This window comes from Bidens hawaiensis, unplaced genomic scaffold, assembly GCF_021521415.1.
Source record: "Bidens hawaiensis isolate Kalapana, Puna unplaced genomic scaffold, B.hawaiensis_p1.1 tig00010775_1, whole genome shotgun sequence".
Lineage (NCBI taxonomy): Eukaryota > Viridiplantae > Streptophyta > Magnoliopsida > Asterales > Asteraceae > Bidens > Bidens hawaiensis.
In genome coordinates, this window is record NW_027491827.1 from 742106 (window position 1) to 754559 (window position 12454).

Here is a 12454-nt window from a genome sequence, read left to right on the forward strand (position 1 = left end):
TTAGCCGTCCTCAAAGCGTTCCTCCAACCACCCCGTTCTTCTGACGGAGCGGGTCCAAGTGGAAGCGGCCCTGAAGCTTGATCCTGAAGATCCCTTCCCATTGCTAAGATAGACTTGTATAGTTTTATTCTTTTAGGCGGGTAGTTACCCGGCCATTCTTGTAATATATTATTGAAATATTAATCTTTTTGCTAGGATTGTTATTTCCTTCTTTGGGTTCCTTGCTTTATAAACTTATGACTTGCATACTAAGTTTAAATTAGCAATTTTCCAAGTGTTTAGAATAAGTTAACCTTTGAACGTGGTTGATAATGGGTTAAAGTTTCGCTTCCTCCTTCGTGATTGTGCGGGTAGAACCGTCACTTGCACTTGGTAGGATGGCTAAACTTTAACCTTCATCTGACCTGCGTGTAGGTTTTCCTTATCTTTCTTCGAAATTTCTAAGGCATTAGGATAAGTTAACCTTTGAACGTGGTTGATAGTGGATTAAAGTTTCGCTTCCTCTTTCATGATTGTGCGGATATGACCGTCACTTGCACTTAGTAGGATGGCTTAACTTTAACCTATATCTGACCTGCGTGTAGGTTTTCCTCATCTTTTGAGGATAAGTTAACCTTTGAACGTGGTTGATAACAGGAAGTCTTGCTTCCTCTTTCGTGATTGTGCGGGTAGAACCGTCACTTGCACTTAGCAGGATGGCAAAACTTTACCCATATCTGACCTGCGTGTAGGTTTTCCTCATCTTTTGAGGATAAGTTAACCTTTGAACGTGGTTGATAACAGGAAGTCTTGCTTCCTCTTTCGTGATTGTACGGGTAGAACCGTCACTTGCACTTAGCAGGATGGCAAAACTTTACCCATATCTGACCTGCGTGTAGGTTTTCCTCATCTTTTGAGGATAAGTTAACCTTTGAACGTGGTTGATAACAGGAAGTCTTGCTTCCTCTTTCGTGATTGTGCGGGTAGAACCGTCACTTGCACTTAGCAGGATGGCAAAACTTTACCCATATCTGACCTGCGTGTAGGTTTTTCTCATCCTTTTTTAAGTTTAGATTAACCGTTCAACGCACGGTTGTCAATAGGTTTGGTTTCCTTTCATGATTTGTGCGGTTAAGACCGGCACTTTCATTTAGTGGGATAGCCAATGTTTACCAATGACTGACCTGCGTGAAGGTGTGTCACGTTTTTGGGTTCGTGCGGGTAGGACCGCCTTCCCACGCAACGACTTCATGTAATGTGAATGCCGTCACCAGTGTTGCATAGTTTAACCGTTCGACGCGCGGTTGTTGATAGGTTATTGTTCAGTTTCCTCATTATGATTCGTGCGGATAGACCGGCACTTTCATTATTGGGATGGCTGAACTTTTCCCCTTCAACTGACCTGCGTGAAGGTTTTGTCGTTTTTTGGGTTTATGCGGATTTTGCCGCCTTCCCCACGCAACGACTTCATGTAATTATGCGGTGAAAACCGGCATATTAGTGTTCATAAAAGTATAAACGTAAAATCATCAGCTTCGATGTTCTAAAGAGAATCATTTCCATTAGAAGTGGCTCTTGGCCTTTTCTCTACAAATTGGAATTGATTACATGCGAACTGTGTAAATGAACTCCCATGTTGTTGGGATGGGAGTGCCATCGAGCCGATACGCACCTGGTTCGGGATCTCGTTCTTTACGCAGCATGTAGTTTCGACATTGAAGCTGGAATTTTTATTCGTGTTTTCCCCAGCTGGGGTTCTACACGCACCCGCCTGCTCAGCCTTTATTGAGCCACGAGGTGCGCGAGCGTCCCATCTCTGACAAATGCTTCGACCATGTCCTTTACGTCTATGCATTCTTCAGTGTTGTGGCCTTTTGTCTTGTGGAAGTCACAGTATTTGCTCCGATCAGCATCGTGACGATGTCGGATTATTGGAGGCTTTGGCCATGGGAGCTCTTCAGTGGCGAATATCTCAGTGACGCTTTTGGTGAGTGGCGTCCATCTGGAGTTCCGGTGCGACTGTACATTATCCCTTCCGCCCAACCGATGTTGCAAGCCGGATGAGGTGTCAAAGTTTACCCTTGACTGCCAAATGCCTAGCTTTCGTTTTTTATTTAGTCGGGCGGTGAGGACGTTGTCTTCTCTCGTCCTCTGGGTGTAGAGGTTTGTGCTCTGTAGGAGATCTTTACCCAGTTGCTTCTCCGTTTCCGCATAGCGTTTTGCTGCTGTCATGATGCCATCCCATGTGGATGGCATGCCATCTTTACCCGTTAGGGTGCGGATGAGCTCTGGGTCATGTGCGCCCTGGATGAAGGCAGCGCGAACAAGATCTTCGCTGATATTGCCCAAACTTAGCTTCTTTGAGTTGAAGCGAGTGATGAAGTTTGGCAGAGATTCATCTTCCTCTCGTATGCATTTGAGGATTGTCCACTGCTCCTCGGTATACTTTCTTTGCTGGCTGAAGTGTTGGCTAAACTTCTGCTGGAAGTCTGCCCAGTCGTAGATGTGGTTGACCGGTAGGCGATCAAACCAAGCTCTAGCAGCCCCCACCAGCGTCATTTGGAACATGTAACACCATGTGGGTTCCGTCCAATTGCTGACGGTTGCCCCCGCTATGAACCTGTTCAAATGATCGTCTGGATCAGATATACCGTCATATGTGCCTATGTTAGGCATCTGTTTGGCACTTTTTGGGGCAATTGCTTCCCCAATGTCCCTTGCAAATTTGGACGTTCCCGCATTTGCAACGTTTGGTCTGAACGTTTTGGAGAAGTCTCGTGGACTTCCATCTGTGTTTTTTGGTTTGAAGGCTTGTCCAAAATGCCTCTTCGGGTGGGTTTCCGTTTCCTTACGCTTCCCTTTTGCCCTATGGCGAGGGTTCGCGTCGGAGTCGGATTCCTCCGAGTCAAAGTATTCGAATTCGTCGGCCTGTTGGACGGAACGCAGGCGTTCGTCCAATTCAGCCTGGAATTCCTTTTGTCGTGCCTCTGCCCATGCCTTAACTTCATCGAGAGTCTGGCGGGGGAGTCTTCGTTTCTCAAACTGGATATCGGTGGATCCCAGTAGGTGATCATTTACTGCACTTGCCCCAGCTTTGGTAAGTGGGGTAGTGTTCGTAAAATTTACTTCACTTGCCCCGGCTTCGGTAGCCGGGGTAGTGTTTGTAAAAACTGTGTTGCCGGTATTCCCCCCAGTAGCTGGGGTTGTGGTTACCGGAATTTCTCTAACCATCTTTGTAAAAGTTTGAAAAAACTGGAGAAAATGTAGTTCTAGCTTTATGCACGGATGGCGCCAATGAAGAAACACTAACCGCCCCGGACAGATTACTGGTAACCTGGGGGTTGGATAGCTGTTTCCCACGAGGGGTTAGACCCTTAGAAGATGGTTCTTCTGATAACCTGCAAAACAGACACCGTGAGCTCGTCACTGAGAAGGGGAGGGGGGGGTTCCTCCTTGTGACCACCCTCCGGCGTGAGAATCAGACTAGATTGCTCTTTAAATATAAAAGTATATTAAGAGATTGCTAGAGCAGATATCAGGTATATTATGATGATATAAGATAATGTAATGTGTTTAGATGATCATACCATTTGGGGTATTTATAGCCGAAGGTAGGTTTCCAAGGAGGTATGGCCGGCTGCAACAGTGTTCCTGTTCATCAACAGTAGCCTACGCACGTGCCCTGCTGGTAGTTGGTGGGTAGGCAGTGGCTGATAGTGACCAGGCCTGCTGCATACTATTCCCTTTCCAACTGCCGGCTACGCACGTGGTATGACAGTAGTTGGTAAGTAGGCAGCGGCCAACAGTGACATACAGTGCAGGAGCATGCTGCTCGCCATACTGTTGTCAGTAAGCTGTCGTATCTTTAGTCAGATCTTTTTCCCATACCTCGTCAGGTACAGTACAGAAGATCTTCCCGCATCGTACGGACTGGCTTATTTGGGCGGGAGTATTCCCCCTCCCGCCCTTGTGCGGGATTGCTCCCGGCTTCGCTCATTCCTTCAGGTGACACTGAATGATCGAGAGCTAAGTGCCTTGTGCGTGTAGCCATGCTGCGCGGGTGGCCTTCCCTAATGGCTTGTATCCGAGGCTGCGGGGACAGGCGGAGTCCTTCACCATTGGGAGGCATTTCCTGCGGGACCAGCTTGCGTACTGCGCGTAAGGACGTTACGTCTCTGAGCATGGTTGGTCCTGCGGATCCAGTTGGTCTCTGCGCAGACGTCCCTATTTAAGGTGAGTCTTGCGGGTCCAATTGGGCTCTGTTGGACCAGTAAGAATTCGATTAGATCGCCTCAGATCTGCTTGTAAAAGAGTATAAGTCAAAGGAATTTGGTTGTTAGAAAAATACATTGCTGGTGAAAACTTTTGTGTTCCGGATCTAGCGCCCAGAGTCGTTGAATCAAGATGTTCAACTTTCTGGGTTTGCAAAGCCGTTTGAGGTGCCTCTTCACTCCTGATGGGCGAACCAAAGTTTGGCTTGAAGTAGTTCGTAGTTTTATATATTTTTGTTAAGTTGTGTTAACTAATTTTGTTAAGCCTTGCGTACAAAACCCAACATTAATATGTGAAAACAATTAAAAAAAAAACTTTCTAGTCAAACGCGTCGTGTTCAGGTCAAACAATGAGTATTTGTGTTGCATTCTGGTTCACGTGTCTTAAAAAATTTCCGGGTACGCTCATGTTAAGGTTCACTCGTGTTCGAATTCATGTAAGGTTGATCCCACTAAGTCAGAAACATGATCTGTTTAACACCCCTGTTTACCGTGATTATGATTAAGTAAAACTTTGACAAACCATACATGCATGCAACTACCCCAATGTCAAATATTAACTTCACTTTACATTTTCTAGCTTTCAAACGTGATTGTTTCGTTTTTCACAGCATAAGGCCGTGTGTAGTGGGGCGACAAACAAGCAAAAAAAATAATTTTAACACCGCCCCCCCCCCCCCCACCTCCACGGGTGACAAAGGGGCGATTTAAGGGGGGGGGGGAATTATTATTATATATGTATGTGTGTGTATTATATATATATGTATATATATATATATATATATATATATATATATATATATATAAGAAGAGATCTAGACCCTTAGATCTAAGATCTAGCGGTTGAGATTAATAGTTTTTAAAAATCGTATAGTTTCCTATTTAGGTGGTTTGCTTTAATTTAAAGTCTTCTCACACTTTTCACAAAACAATTGTTTTTTATTTGAACCCTATATATATAGGGCTACAACACCATTACACTCATAAAACAAAAACTTACTTTTTACTGACCGGCTGTCACATGACGCAAGTCGTCGTATTTTGTAGCCCCCAATCACACATGGGTTAAGCATAAGTTTCTACAAGTTTACTCAATTACTGTACATGATAGTAAACTTAAATCTATAATACTAAAACAAAAATCAACCCCATACGTGTTATGGTGATGTATGTGCATACATGACAAGTGTACTTACATGACATGTGTGGTATACTTAAATACAAAACGAGAGTCATGAATAATCTGGCGAACTACCGACGCAAGCATGCAGTTCTTTCGTGAGGTAGAACTACCGGAGCAGAAGTCTATGACGGATGGAGTTCTTTTCCCGGCGGTGTTGTCCCCAACCGCTGCCATCAATAATATCGGTGCCTTTGAAGAGGCTATCAAAGCTGAGAAGCCATGGCTGGAGTCCGTATTGAAGAAAAGCAGTGTTATTCTCTTCCAAGGCTTCCCGGTTTCTTCGCCTTGTGACTTCAACACCGTTGTCGAGGCCTTCGGGTACCCCGAAGCACCTTACGTGGGCGGCCGAGCCACTCGGGTGAACGTGGTTGGTCGGGTTTACACCGCTAATGAGAACCCCATGGATAAACGAATTCCTTTCCACCACGAGATGAGTTTTGTAAGTTGTACGTCTTAATTAACTTCAATGTTTGCATGACCGGCTTAACAAATGTGGAGGCCTAAATCAAAACACGATTTTGGGGCCTTTTCAAAACAGCTGTTAATAAAATAAATTTTGCTTATTACAAGTTTTGAATTAATAACTTATATTTTAGTACCAATCAAGCTTACCACCATACCAAGACATTACTTTTTTTTTACTTTATTCATTATAATATATCTATGTATAATGTTTTTTTTAAACTTGGGGGTCTCAATTAAACGTGGGCCTAAAGCCCTAACTTGTTTTCGCTGTCCCATGAGCCACCCCTAAGTGTTTGGTAATTAATAAATTAAATATGACACGTACGGTGGTTGTTTTGTCAAACAGATTCCGAATTTCCCTACAAAGTTAATTTTCTTTTGCGAACAAGAACCTAGACAAGGGGGAGAAACTCCGATAGTCTTGAGTAACGTCATATATGAAAAGATGAAAGAAAAGCATCCAGAGTTCGTTGCGAAGCTTGAGGAGCATGGCACAAAAACTACAATAATAGCTGGTGATGAGGATGATCCATTGGCTGTCGCTAACAGAGGTTGGAAGTCCACATACATGACAGATGACAAAAAAGTTGCCCAACAAAGGTTTTAATTTTTTTCTCTACGTACTAATATATATATGTGTGTTTTAAACCTAACCAATAATTAGTTAAAAGGGAAAAAATTGATAGATATTTATCCAACACTACTTATATTAATAAAAATAATTGTAATTTGATAATTGATACTATTTTAATAAATAATTTTTTTTATCAATATTATTACGAAGAAGAAAGTCAGAATGTTTCTAGATAGGCACAAATGCATCAATATGCTAAGCTATGCGTGAGTCAATATTGCATGTTTCTATTTGTTTGAACAATTTAATTAGAAACAAGAATGTCAACTACCATTTGATAAGTTTCTTGTTTAAGATGGGTTGGTTTGATTTTTGGCTTGTACAATTCGAAATGTTTTTTGGTTGAAATTATAAAAAACTAAAGCTGAGTTGAAGAATTTCAAAACCGAATACAAATTCAAGTTGGTTTTTGGTTTTCAAATGAATAAACAGAATAACTATTTAAAAAAATATGTATAATACAATTACTTGGAATTGGGCTGTGCTAAATAAGATTGGGATACAGTTGCAATTTACTATAGCAAAAGCGAAATGACAACAAAAAAATCATTAATATTTAAGCTAAATGGCAAGAATAGATGAAGATATTATTTAAGTTCATAATGAATATCGGATGATGTTAAAATACAAAACAATGCATGCAACGTAACTCTTAACATATCATTAGAGTAATCATTGAACAAACACGAAGTATTCGATGAGTGGTCCATATATACACTTCACCTGGTTTGCTAAAGTTGAATGGTTTTGGCTTAATAATTTGATGAACTTTCTAGTCAAGTTGAGGATGAGTGGGAAATATGATTCGTCGTTTTTCTTGTAGTGGGTAAGTCCAAGTGATCTGTATGTTATTTTGGTATCTTTATCTTTTAAACCTCTTCGCATCATTTTTTTTCAATTCTTGACCAGATACTTAAGTTTTACATATGACCCAATCCATAATAATACCCAAACATTGATCATTAGAGTATTTTACTGACAGGGCGGCAAAGTTGGAATGGATGGGAAACATAGTGAAAATGAAAACCGGTCCAGTGCCGGCCATCAGATTTGATGAGGAAAGACGGGTCAAAACTTGGTTCAATAGTCTGACCGGCCCTTCATGTATTCAACTTATAAATGGTGAAGATAAAACCTTTGATAAGGTTACATGTATTCAACTTGGAAATGATGAGCTTGTGCCTAACGATGCCATGGAAGACTGCATGAGATTCCTTGAAGAAGAATGTGTTGCAATACCTTGGAAGAAAGGAGATGTTATGTTTGTCAATAATCTGACGGTCCTTCATGGTCGACGGCCACTGTTAAAACCACCTCGTCGTATACTTGCATCTCTTTGCAAGTGATGATCAGTCTATTCGATCTTTTGATTTGATCCATCACATTTTATTTTCTTCGTGAAAAATAATAATCTGTCTCTTAAATGTTTATCAAGGATGACAATAATAATTAAACATATAAAAACATTATCTTTGTTAAGCAGGAAAAAAGAAAAAAAAACTGGAACGTGCGGTGTTCTATTTGTTATATTACCCTATGCATATGCAACGATACAAACACAACTTGTTTAAACGGGGTATATTGGGGATGATTTAGGCGAAAAGTCATCTTAGTACGAGAAATGCAAGAAATCACTACGGTCCACTAGTTTATTTTAAAATCATAAATGTTTAAAAATAAATGAAAATGGTTTAAATACAATAATTAATAACTTCTCTATTCAATTAATACAACTAAAAAAACAATTAATTTCTCTTTTAATTAACGTAAAAATAATCAAAATAAAATAATTAAAAAATATATAAATAATTAATCTATTTTTGTATCTTATTCTCATCCCTCTTGATTTTTCATCTTACACAAATACAATTTTGTAACATCCCGAAATTTGTAAAATAATATTTAATATATTATTTGCGTCGGGTGAAATAATTGAGTTAGTGGAGTAACAATAATAATAATAAAATATGAAAGGATAATAGGCTTTTTAGATGGAATTAATTATGGATCAAAAAAGAAAGATGAGCCGTAGGTCCATAGGCTTAAGGGAGTATAAATACCCTTAAACCTAATCCTTTCCATTTTCCATCCATCTTGATCTCTACACACTCAAAATACACACACAAACCCTTCCTTAAGGTCGTGAGAAGAAGAAGAAAAGGATCCAAGATCAAAACCTAGCCTAAATCTTGATAAATCTTAACCTTACAAGCAAGATACAAGATCATTGTTCATAACCAAGCTAAACCGTAACCTAAAAACGAGTAAAGGTATGTTCTTGATCTTTAAAGTTTATGTTTTTATGAACGGTTAGCCATAAGACCAAACCCTAGAGTAGATCGGGTATAAACGAACCATAAAGTAGCGAACTTGATGATTGAAATGGATATAACGAACTAATGGATAAGTATGGTTCATAAAAGAAACCCTAGATCTAGCCTTAAACGTTTTTAGCCATAAAGGTTCAACTTTATGGTTACTCGGGTCAAGTTTTGACCGAAAGCGGTTAAGGAAACATTTATGGGTCAATACCGAGCCTTACTAAAGTGTTAAGGTTAAAACGAGTGAAGATAATAATGATATAGGACCAACTCGTGACCAAATCATTCAGTTCATTCGATTACATTGTTATGATTCACTTACAAATGGCCAATTCGCATACATCAGTTACATTCGCTTACAATGTATTCGCTTACAATGCATTCGCTTACAATGTTCATTAGCTTACAATGCTCATTAGCTTACAATGTTCATTAGCTTATAATGTGATCATTAGCTTACAATGTGGTCATTAGAATACAATGCTATTAGAATAGATTAAACTTAGCCATTTTGGCTAAAATATGAATAATATGATAGCAAAAGTATTGATTCATGTAATTAATATACAGTTAGCAGAGCACAGTCAAGGAAAGTATTAACGATTAACAGAGAACGAAACCAGATCCAGGTGAGTTTCTAGCCTCATTTCCTATTATGTTTTCGGGGTTGTGTGCATACTCGATGTGAATTGTGAATACACTTACCTTAAGTGGTAAGTGTATGCTATAAATGATGTATGAATTAGTCCTCATGTAGAGGTTATGAATGAATGTTTTACGATGTGTGAACGATCTTCGGATATTGCACGTGTCAGCAAAGGAAATGATCTCCAAGTGATTATAAGTGTGTGAATGTTATGATGTAACTTGCTTATTATGTAAGTGATAAACTGATAGGAAGTGTGTTGTAGACAAGTAGATTAAAGTGTGATAGAAGTGGTAAGGGGTCTACTAAGGGTGTTAGTGGCATGACGATAGTGCGTGGTAGGGTAAGCCTATACGTGCCTCCGTTATTAAAGTGGCATAACGAGAGAACGTGGGAGGACAAGCGTCTACGTGCCTCCGTTATTAAAGTGGCATAATGAGAGAACGTGGGAGGGTAAGCCTCTACGTACTCCCGTAAACAAGTGGCTAAGACGTAAGTGACAGGTAAGTGATTAAGCGGTAAGGTGAGCAGTATAGATTGTGGACCATGTGTCTTCGGATACGTATATAATGCATGTAATGGTTGTATGGTAAGTTGCTTGATTAAATAGAACTCACTCAGCGTAGCTGACTTTTAGTATGCACGCAGGTGAACAGGTTCAAACATTTAGTATGAGGATGGCACATGACATGGATTGAACGGCTGGCATCTGAAGATAAAAGAAATAAAGTTTAAACACGATGGTTTATGTTATAATCTCAAGACAAGTTTGAATGTTTGTAATTGAATGATCGAAGTTTTATGTATTCCGCGAATGTTTTAATAAACTCTGATTTTTAAAGAACTGTGTTTATGAGTAAATCCGATGTTAAAGTGAGGCACTGGGAACGGGGGCTTACAAATTTATTCATATACTACAATGTCTTTTTCTTCAAAACAATTTATTTTAACTCAATATATCAATACCCATTAACATGTAATTGTTTCATAGCGACCAATACATATTTTTTTCAATTAGCATACCCAAATAAACTAACACATTGTTAACTAGTGAATAATCCACAATAAAATATCCTACATATGTTCGTATTATAATATAACAAAAAGTATACAACATAGAGTCCTACACATAAAACATATAAGCTACACGTGTTCTTAGCATAAGAAAACATATAACTTACATAACAATATGCAACATACACATGTAATTCAACATCAATAAATATATATAAGTTACACAAAAAATACATATATCCTACACATGTGTACACTAAATATTAATAAAACTATACACCCTACATAAAAACATAAACCTACACTTATATTTTAGCATCACAATTATATATAGCATACACAAAAATGCACATAACCTACACATGTGTATTTAATATTAACAAAAACATTTGAAGGTTGAATTTTAAAATACACATGTGTAGGTTATACGCATTTTCATGTAGCTTATATATACTTAGTGATGGTTGAAATTCATATGTTTGTTAGATATTGTTATACGTGCATTATATGTTTTTTATGCAAAACACAAGTGTAAGTTATATTTTATTTTATAAGTTGTATATTTTTGTTAATATTTAATCTCCACATGTAGGATATATTTATTTTTGTGTAGTTTATATAATTGTTGGTGTTAAATTTCATGTGTAGATTACATGTTTTTGTAGGTATGACAATTAAGAAAATAAATATGTATTGATGTATATTAAAAAAATATAAAGCGTTGATGGATGTTGATAAATGGAGTTGGACGAAATTGATTTTAGATAGAATGAAATTATTGTGTGTGAATAAATTTTAGTCAGAATTACAAATTTTGTCCTTTAAAATAAGACGAATTACGGTTCGTGTCCTTTTCTAAGTTTCCTTGCAGGCGGTGTACTTTAAACTTTTTTTTCCTACAAGTTTTGTCCTTTACGCTAACTGGGTTAGAAAAACTCAGTTAAATACCCTCACGTGAGGCGCATGTGAGGGTATTTTGGTCTTTTCAACAAAGTGGTTAAAATATATTTAATATATATTTAATAATTAATATTTATAAAATAAACTCTCTCTCTCTCCAACCCATCTCCATCTCATCTCAGATTCATCATCACCACTCTCCCGGCCACCATCACCACCGCCACCACCTGCAAGGCTGCAAGTCTGCAACACCCAACATCACCACCGCTTATCCCCACCAACAAGTGTCACCATCTCTGTGACCACCATTAGATCCGACCACCACTTATCCCGACCACCCTACAACACCAAACTGCTTAGAACCCACAAACCCAGATCCAACTCGCCGGAGAACCCATAAACCCAGATTCCGGTCAAACTCGCCGGAGAAGACACAAACCCAGATCCATCTTCCAGATCCAACTCGCCGGAGAACCCACAAACCCAGATCCATCTTTACCGCCGCCACCAACCACTCCGGCCACCACCACAGCTCCGCCACCACCGCTCCATCTCCGTCACTGCTTATTCGCCACCACCACAGCTCCGCCACCACCGCTCCAGCTCCGACCACTCCTATGATCAGTGAATCGGAGGTTGAAGAAGAATCAGCAGAGGTTGCTCAGGTGGCCGGAATTTCTGATGGTCACCTGAACCATCACCTCCGATTTCCCCAATTTTAAGCAAGCAACAAACCCTTTACAAAAACCCTAATTATCTTCACACAATCAATCAATCCTTTAGTGAATCGGAGATGGGTTTGATTCTTCACCGCCGCCACCAACCACTCACACAATCAATCAATCCTTTGGGGGGTTTGAAGCCATGGCTGAGATGGGTTTGGTTGGAAAACGTTAACTGGAGATGGGTTTGGTCGGAAACTGTGAATCGGAGATGGGTTTGATTGGAATTGAATTGAAAGGATTGATTGATTGTGTGAAAAGGTTGGAGAGAGAGAGAGTTTATTTTATAAATATTAATTATTAAATATATATTAAATAT

At 39.3% G+C, this 12454-nt stretch overlaps 1 protein-coding gene across 1 annotated transcript; it reads left to right on the forward strand.

Annotated features, from left to right (window-relative positions):
• The first annotated feature begins 5409 nt into the window (after nucleotides 1-5409).
• Nucleotides 5410-8223, forward strand: LOC143536276 (clavaminate synthase-like protein At3g21360). The gene is made up of 4 exons (XM_077030311.1): nucleotides 5410-5417; nucleotides 5515-5872; nucleotides 6245-6498; nucleotides 7515-8223. The coding sequence occupies exons 1-4, from the start codon at nucleotides 5410-5412 to the stop codon at nucleotides 7876-7878; spliced, it is 984 nt and encodes a 327-aa protein (XP_076886426.1). The 3' UTR covers nucleotides 7879-8223.
• The last annotated feature ends 4231 nt before the right edge of the window (nucleotides 8224-12454 follow it).

Bases quoted from the DNA above. Each gene is read 5' to 3' on its own strand.
- LOC143536276 (XM_077030311.1), top strand. The intron at 5,873-6,244 runs GTAAGTTGTACG...TTTGTCAAACAG, and splicing joins TCCACCACGAGATGAGTTTT to ATTCCGAATTTCCCTACAAA. The intron at 6,499-7,514 runs GTTTTAATTTTT...TTTTACTGACAG, and splicing joins AAAAAAGTTGCCCAACAAAG to GGCGGCAAAGTTGGAATGGA.